The sequence below is a fragment of the Hippocampus comes genome, unplaced genomic scaffold, assembly GCF_001891065.2.
Source record: "Hippocampus comes isolate QL1 unplaced genomic scaffold, H_comes_QL1_v1.1 scaffold47, whole genome shotgun sequence".
Classification (NCBI taxonomy): Eukaryota; Metazoa; Chordata; class Actinopteri; order Syngnathiformes; family Syngnathidae; genus Hippocampus; species Hippocampus comes.
In genome coordinates, this window is record NW_017806029.1 from 840,165 (window position 1) to 848,890 (window position 8,726).

An 8,726-nucleotide genomic window follows, 5' to 3' on the forward strand; every position below is an offset into this window, starting at 1 on the left:
TGTATCTGTTTGTTTGTTTGTTTGTTTACTGTCGCGTGTTCACAATAAAGCCTTCAATCATTTATTCAAAAAGAGTTCCATGGCTTTAATATCAACGTTGGGTATTTGGTTAATTTAAAAAACATATTATTCATAATAACCATGCAGTGTAAATAAAAGTGCCACACACCCAAGTTCAAATTCCATTTGTTTGTGATTCCAAAAAAAAAAAAAAAGGCCGAAATAAATCATTGCACATTTCCTGCCATTAATGTAGCATATCACCTCTATACTGATTTTTTTGTTGTTGTTTTGTTTTGGCTAGCAATCTATCACCGTGGCAAATCTTTGCCCTTTTTTTGCAAAACTGCTCCAAATCTGTCAGATCATGAGGGCATCTCCTTTGTGGGTGTGTGTGGGTGTGTGTGTATTTTCTTTCACAAAGTAAATTAAGGAATCCGATTGCTTTTACATACCATCGAATGGATGGTTGACGCTAATTACCCATTTTGCCTCTTCTCATGTTTGTCTCCATTCTTCCTGTTATAGATGCCTGTTGGTCATTATGGATGAAACCGCAAGCACCTTCCTACCAGCGACTTTTGGTACTGCCAACAACACCTACTACCTATGTTTAACATTTGAAAAGCTAATTCTATTGGGAGGAGGTACTACCACGAGGCACACAGTAATCCCTCCTTTTGTCCAGCTGTCCTCATGTTAGGAAAAATCCATGAAGTTGTGACCAGAAATTGATTTCATTATTTTCGTTAGTGACAATAGAGAATAATTTTCAAGTTAAAAAAAAAAACAAAAAACATAGGACATGAACTGATGAATTTAGATTTAGACCAGAAATCTATACATAAGCAACATAACATGTGAACATGAACAGCAGCATGAGTGAAGTTGCATCAAGTCCTTGAATGTTGAAACACATTTTTTTCCTACGCTATTATTTTCCTTGGCAAGATGACTTTAAAATAAAATCAGAGAGGCCTTTCTCACGTGAAAATGGGTCGTGTTTGACAGAGCTGCCTTTGAAACATGAGATTGGGTTCAGCTGCAGGGGCAGATATTTTCTGGTGAGCGTCTCACCACCCCAAAATTTTGTACTTTGGAAAATCCGTAACTATTTGCCTGATAGAAAGCTGTCCATATCTCAAGTTTTCCAAAAGCACGAATACATAAACTATATGCAATTGCAAATTTGACTGATTTTGTGGTGCTTGATAAATTGTCCAAAAATTTCCAAGTGGCCCTTGCATCTTTTGATTTTTCTGTATCAGGCCCTCTGAGGAAAAGGTTTGCACACCGCTGTGTTTAGAGGACTTGTCGTAACTCTCGTTAAAAGAAGGGAATGGCCCTGTGAGTTGGAGAAACGTGATTGGATTGAGGGCTCCGAATCATTCCATCTCTGACAGAGAACCCACGAAGTTTTTTTTTTCCAGTTTCTTCCCATTCATGCAAACTCGCACTCAATCGTCTCATCAGGATTTCTTCATCGAGGAGCCATGTTTAACTCATCACCATCACACTGTCGCCATGAAAAACAAGGCTCAGCGATGAATTCATGGAGGAAAACAGTTTTCAAACATGTCATCCCTTATACTGGTTGGAAAACGTGATTTCTTTCCATTTCAGATGGCTCTTACCAGGAAGCTGCCATATTGTCTGGCGGTGTTGGCGCGTGGAGTACCCATCATTTTAATAGCAATCATATTATTTGGCACGAAGCAAACTTCACTGACTCACCGGGAAATAGCACACTAATCCAGGCAACAGCCGACTTTGACCCATTAGGAGGACATACAGTCTGGCAGGTAACAATCAGATTTCACCAGAATCAAAGCATGAAAAATCCTGATTTGTTCGAATTCTGTTTTTTTTTTTTTTTAGATTCGTGATTGTATGGTATTGTGACTGTACCGTATTTTCTGCACTATAAGGCGCACCAAAAAGCATTCAATTTTCTCAAAAGCTGACAGTGCGCCTTAATATCCAATGCGCCTTATATAAGGATCAATATTCAGAATTCTTGGACGTAGTATTTGAAATGTTCTGTAAAGCCCTTTGTTACAGCTGTAGCCCTTGTGAAAGAGCTACATAAATAAAGCTGTATCGTATTGTATTCACTTTAGTGTGGCTCCATCTAGTGCATCGATAATGCAACCGCAACCACTATTTTAGCTTCTATTCTATGCGCCTTATACTGCGGTGCACCCTATATATGAAAACAGTTTCAAAATAAGACATTCATTGAAGGTGCGCCTTCAACTCCGTGCGGAAAATACGGAAAACTGAGCAGATTTTTCATCTTAATGCACCGGTTAACCTTTCAAAATGTGTGCGCCAATTTGTTATCAATATATGTACCAAGTTAGTTGAATGGTAGAAAGGTCGAAATATTATGAGATGGAATCAGATCGAAAACATACCCAAAACATGCAGGCTCCTCAAAAACTACATCTCGACAGCAAGCTAACAACAGTATTTTCCATCTATGGTTTTAAAAGACATCAATATTAAAAAAATTGTAGTAGTGTTGTTTTCATTTAATTTAATCATGTAATTAATTTAATATGCAGTTAACACTACATATTTGATATTTTTTCAGGGTTCAGTTGAGCTTCACTATGTTATAAATTATTAGGCAGTAGTTCATTATTTTTTCTCACTAGTAAATGCAATCTACACTGAATAGATGTTTTATGTCATCATCAATTTCTACAACCGTCTGAAGATTGTTTTTATTCAAAATTACCATTTTTTTTTCCATCTTTAGGTTATCGTAATTGTCTTACTCACCGGATCACTTTCACTTGTCACCGTTGTTGGGAACATCTTAGTCCTGTTGTCCTTCAAGATCAATAAGGCACTGAAGACCGTGAACAACTACTACTTGCTGAGCTTGGCGTTTGCCGACCTGACCATTGGCACTTTATCCATGAACTTGTATACCACCTACATCATCATGAATCAGTGGGCTCTGGGGCCAGTGATCTGTGATTTGTGGCTCGCAATTGACTATGTAGCCAGTAATGCTTCAGTCATGAACCTCCTCGTCATAAGCTTTGACAGGTAACGTGTTTGTTTTTTTTCGACCTCCGATAGTATTTTCATGCTTTCAGTTTTTCCTCAGTTGCTTTGGTACATTTCTCAGATCAGAATTGAATTTCTCAAAAGTACTTGCATGTGACGAAAATCAAAAAAAGCGATCAGAGACATCATGCTCAAAGCGCGCATGACTTCATACACGCCTGCTCCAGGCAAAGGTTGAAAGTAAACAAGAAGCTGCATTGACGAAAAAATACATTGTCTCACTTCTCCTGTCCCATGTAAATCCGCTTCATTTCCAAGTGCCGACTTTCAATTCCTAATACGCATCCGTGCTCCACGCTGACGCTGCCCGTATGGAGCAGCAGCGTTAAAATCATTTCAATGGCTAAATTTCTAAAATGGTTTCTAAATCGTGTCTTTTTTTTTTTCTCTCTCTCTCTTACTTTTTTTCATTAGGTATTTCTCCGTTACCAGGCCTTTGACCTATCGCGCAAAGCGCACAACCAAGAGGGCCATGACCATGATTTGTTTAGCCTGGTCAATATCATTCATTCTTTGGGCCCCAGCCATCCTGTTCTGGCAGTACATCGTTGGGGAGCGGACAGTGCCGTCTAATGAATGCTTCATCCAGTTTCTGTCTGAGCCCATCATTACATTCTGCACGGCGATAGCTGCATTTTACTTGCCAGTTACTATCATGACAACCCTGTTTTGGAAGATCTTTCAGGAGACAGAGAAACGTGCTAAGGATATACAAGGTCTTAAGGGCTCGGGCGCAGGAAACAGCCAGAGTCAAAATCACAGGAGTGACGATGGCGTGACCAAGAGCCAAAAGGAAAAATCAGACACAACGTCGACACAGCAAATGCACTCGGCGAACGAGAGGAACGATGAGCAAAATCAGCAGGCTTCAGACAACGGCAAGGACAACTCGAGTATTCCGAGAGGAATGGAAAGCGCGGGGAAACGTCGTGCGTTCCTTTTCCACTTTTCGTCGCATTTCTGCCGCAGTTTCAGAAGGGCTGACAACACCGTCCCTGCAGATCAGAGCTGCTGTGACAGTTTAAACAACAATGACGCTTCCGAGGATGAAGAGGAAGTAAATGATGCAGACCAAACAAGACTTGCCACAGGTCGGATATGGTCATCCTAACCTGTGTTGAGCGTTCTTAAAACTTTCGAATCGTGCCTACATTATATAGGATTTTTATTTTATTTTATTTATTTATTCATTTTGGTATTGTCTATTCCAAATACAAAGTGACACATATTCTGGATGACTATTTTACTAAATTGCAAGAAAACACAAAAGTCAGCAGTGATCCGTGACAATATCAAAGTTAAAAATCACAAGTAACTCATACTTTACTGTTAAATATTCTATCCCATTTAGTTGGCCTGTGCTGACTCTCCCCCCTTTGGTTAAAATAAGGGTAACCGCCACACTATTCCATTCTTTTGCTTTTTTTTTTACCCTTTAATGCACCCTGTAACCTAATAACATGATAAGCTGTCCACTGTAGTAACCGAAAGGGTTAATGATCAACACGCCTCTAATATTTAGAGCATATCTTTTGCTCTGGGTGGCCCAGTGGTCGACAGGTTAGTGCGTCGGCCTCACAGTGCAGAGGTGCGGGATTCAATTCTGGCCTTCCTGTGTGGAGTTTGCATGCTCGCCCCCGTGCCTGCGTGGGTTTTCTCTGGGTACTCCGGTTTCCTCCCATCCATCCTTTCATTCATTTTCCGATCCGCTTTAACCTCACAAGGGTCGCGGGGGGATGCTGCAGCCGATCCCAGCCGTCTTCGGGCAGTAGGTGGGGGACACCCTGTACCGGTTGCCAGCCAATCGCAGGGCCCACAGAGACAAGCAACTATCTGTGCTCACACCCCAACCTAGGGACAATCTAGAGTGTTGAAAATGGTTTCTAAATCGTGTCTTTTTTTTTTTCTCTCTTTCTCCTAATTTTTTTCATTAGGTATTTCTCCGTTACCAGGCCTTTGACCTATCGCGCAAAGCGCACAACCAAGAGGGCCATGACCATGATTTGTTTAGCCTGGTCAATATCATTCATTCTTTGGGCCCCAGCCATCCTGTTCTGGCAGTACATCGTTGGGGAGCGGACAGTGCCGTCTAATGAATGCTTCATCCAGTTTCTGTCTGAGCCCATCATTACATTCTGCACGGCGATAGCTGCATTTTACTTGCCAGTTACTATCATGACAACCCTGTTTTGGAAGATCTTTCAGGAGACAGAGAAACGTGCTAAGGATATACAAGGTCTTAAGGGCTCGGGCGCAGGAAACAGCCAGAGTCAAAATCACAGGAGTGACGATGGTGTGACCAAGAGCCAAAAGGAAAAATCCAACACAACGTCGACACAGCAAATGCACTCGGCGAACGAGAGGAACGATGAGCAAAATCAGCAGGCTTCAGACAACGGCAAGGACAACTCGAGTATTCCGAGAGGAATGGAAAGCGCGGGGAAACGTCGTGCGTTCCTTTTCCACTTTTCGTCGCATTTCTGCCGCAGTTTCAGAAGGGCTGACAACACCGTCCCTGCAGATCAGAGCTGCTGTGACAGTTTAAACAACAATGACGCTTCCGAGGATGAAGAGGAAGTAAATGATGCAGACCAAACAAGACTTGCCACAGGTCGGATATGGTCATCCTAACCTGTGTTGAGCGTTCTTAAAACTTTCGAATCGTGCCTACATTATATAGGATTTTTATTTTATTTTATTTATTTATTCATTTTGGTATTGTCTATTCCAAATACAAAGTGACACATATTCTGGATGACTATTTTACTAAATTGCAAGAAAACACAAAAGTCAGCAGTGATCCGTGACAATATCAAAGTTAAAAATCACAAGTAACTCATACTTTACTGTTAAATATTCTATCCCATTTAGTTGGCCTGTGCTGACTCTCCCCCCTTTGGTTAAAATAAGGGTAACCGCCACACTATTCCATTCTTTTGCTTTTTTTTTTACCCTTTAATGCACCCTGTAACCTAATAACATGATAAGCTGTCCACTGTAGTAACCGAAAGGGTTAATGATCAACACGCCTCTAATATTTAGAGCATATCTTTTGCTCTGGGTGGCCCAGTGGTCGACAGGTTAGTGCGTCGGCCTCACAGTGCAGAGGTGCGGGATTCAATTCTGGCCTTCCTGTGTGGAGTTTGCATGCTCGCCCCCGTGCCTGCGTGGGTTTTCTCTGGGTACTCCGGTTTCCTCCCATCCATCCTTTCATTCATTTTCCGATCCGCTTTAACCTCACAAGGGTCGCGGGGGGATGCTGCAGCCGATCCCAGCCGTCTTCGGGCAGTAGGTGGGGGACACCCTGTACCGGTTGCCAGCCAATCGCAGGGCCCACAGAGACAAACAACTATCTGTGCTCACACTCACACCTAGGGACAATTTAGAGTGTTCAATCAGCCTGCCATGCATGTTAATGGAATGTGGGAGGAAACCGGAGTACCCGGAGAAAACCCACACAGGCAAAGGGAGAACATGCAAACTCCACACAGGGAGGCCGAAGCTGGGATTGAACCCGGTACCTCTGCATTGTGAGGTCGACGCGCTCACCACTAGATCACTGGGCCGCTCCGGGCTGTATTACATCAGTCTATTTATGCTAGGGTGCATTAGCAGATATCCAGAATTCCGTGTGAAAATTTACATTTGGAAGACACCTGCTTTTTGACCTTTGGATATCTGAATCAATGCACGTTTTGTTCCCCTTCAGCAGGAATCTCCAAATTGTGCCACTTGAGAAAAAAAAATTGGAATTGTGTCACAAATCAAACCTACAACATGCTGTAATACGATGTCTCATTTGTTCTCCGTAGATGGAAAGAAGACTAAAAGGACAAAGGACCGAAAATCATCCGAGTCCAAACACCCGCCACCTCCTGAGGACGCCTCCCCTGAAAATATCTCCATGAAAGATGCGAAAAGGTTTGCCTCCAAAGCCAAGACAGAGGTGAACAAACGCAAGAATGAAAAAAAGGCTAATGACAAGAAAGCGGCACGGACGCTGAGTGCCATCCTTTTGGCCTTCATCACTACTTGGTTACCATACAACATCATGGTCCTAGTTAACACCTTCTGCCAAGACTGTATCCCGGGAAATCTTTGGGCGCTGGGATACTGGTTGTGTTACGTGAATAGCACGGTCAACCCGATGTGCTACGCCCTGTGTAACAAGACTTTTCGAACCACGTTCAGGGATATCTTAATGTGCCAGTGGAATCAAAACAAAAGCAAGCCTCAATTTCATAAAAGGAATGCTGCAGCTTGCCGAAAGAAAGATCAAATGTAGAGCAGAAATATGACTAAAACAATTTCAAAAATGCGACAGGACTTTTAAATGGTAACTCTAATATTTGGGGAAAGTTTGGCAAGACATGCTTACGCTAGAAAAATAACCAGACCTGTACTGTGATCCTCAGAAATTCCAATACTCTTTCCAAAAACTTTAAGAGTATTCATTGAACTACAGTTTACATTTCGAATTTCTGATCCATTCATTGAAGGTACGCTTTATAATCCGAAGCGCTTTATAGTGCAGAAAATACGGTAATATATAAGGTAAGTGATTGTGTTCCCATACTGTACCGACTGAACAGAAATCCACGGGTCAGTCATGCACAGGGTTAAAATCTACACAGACTTCCTCTACTACAGTTGCACTGCAACAGTCGAGTAAAAACTAAGCAATGTAATGTTTGTCACAACGTGTAAAAGTTTCAGATACAGAAAGGAACATTGTCGCAGTGATCCTCTTTCACAGTTGCTGACATATGTACTAAGTGTAGTAGTGTGACAAGTCTAATCAATATGGATTGAATTTAGTCATCGAGTTACTTCGTTAATGAGTATATAAACAGGACTAATGATGACATTTCTGGCACTTTTGGATCATGGGTCAAATGAGGCTTAAGTATGGAGCGATATACAGATAGATGCCATTTGTCAGACCATGAAATATCTTATCTCTACTAAGGCAATTAGAGTGCTACGGTGGTTAGTAAGGGCTCTATGAACCCGCTCTATGATTAGTTGGCAAGTGTCATTATCAGAAATCCACAAATAAGCTCATGCAAGCTGATATTCCGAGGAATTCTCCAAGTCAATGCGTCAAAAATACAGTGACGATTCAAATGGCATCACGATCCCTTCGAACGCAACCTACTGTAAATGTACACCAAAGGAACATTGTGAGAAGAGTGTAGATCGGGGGTGCCCATTACATCGTTCGCGATCGACCGGTAGATCGCGACTGGTCCTAAGTCGATCGCGAGGGGTGTAGAGGAGAAAACAAACAAACAAGCATTTGTGTGTCTTTGTGCATGTTAGTGATATATATTTTTTGTGTTAATGTACACTGCACCCTAATCATCTTATCAGTCTCATTTTAACAAAAAGTATAAAAATAAATAAATAAATAAAATAAAGCGGGTAAATCTTTAATCTACGGTGACGCGTGACCTGCGTCACTGGAAGTTGTTAGTGCTCAGCAGTCTGCAATTGCAGCTTGTGATCAGAGCTGTTGCGCTCTATCTTTTATCATTATCATTATTCTCATTCAGAGTTTGTTTCGTGTACATTTCACCGAGGGCACGGGCAAAGAATAGGAATCTCGAGGGCCGAGGGAGGCACTTTAAAACGGTACGTGTGAG

General features: G+C 41.9%; 1 protein-coding gene across 1 annotated transcript; it reads left to right on the plus strand.

The window, feature by feature from the left end:
- The first annotated feature begins 406 nt into the window (after nucleotides 1-406).
- LOC109529279 (muscarinic acetylcholine receptor M1-like) lies at nucleotides 407-7,694 on the plus strand. The gene is made up of 6 exons (XM_019892585.1): nucleotides 407-584; nucleotides 1,624-1,802; nucleotides 2,765-3,060; nucleotides 3,496-4,182; nucleotides 5,016-5,692; nucleotides 6,894-7,694. The coding sequence occupies exons 1-6, from the start codon at nucleotides 545-547 to the stop codon at nucleotides 7,364-7,366; spliced, it is 2,352 nt and encodes a 783-aa protein (XP_019748144.1). The 5' UTR covers nucleotides 407-544; the 3' UTR covers nucleotides 7,367-7,694.
- Nucleotides 7,695-8,726: the final 1,032 nt, after the last annotated feature.

What these genes read in the sequence shown, in the direction of transcription:
- LOC109529279 (XM_019892585.1), top strand. Translation starts at nt 545, where the DNA reads ATGGATGAAACCGCAAGCACCTTCCTACCAGCGACTTTTG. An exon ending in GAGGACATACAGTCTGGCAG is followed by an intron (nt 1,803 to 2,764) that starts GTAACAATCAGA and finishes TTCCATCTTTAG; the next exon opens with GTTATCGTAATTGTCTTACT. An exon ending in CCAAACAAGACTTGCCACAG is followed by an intron (nt 5,693 to 6,893) that starts GTCGGATATGGT and finishes TGTTCTCCGTAG; the next exon opens with ATGGAAAGAAGACTAAAAGG.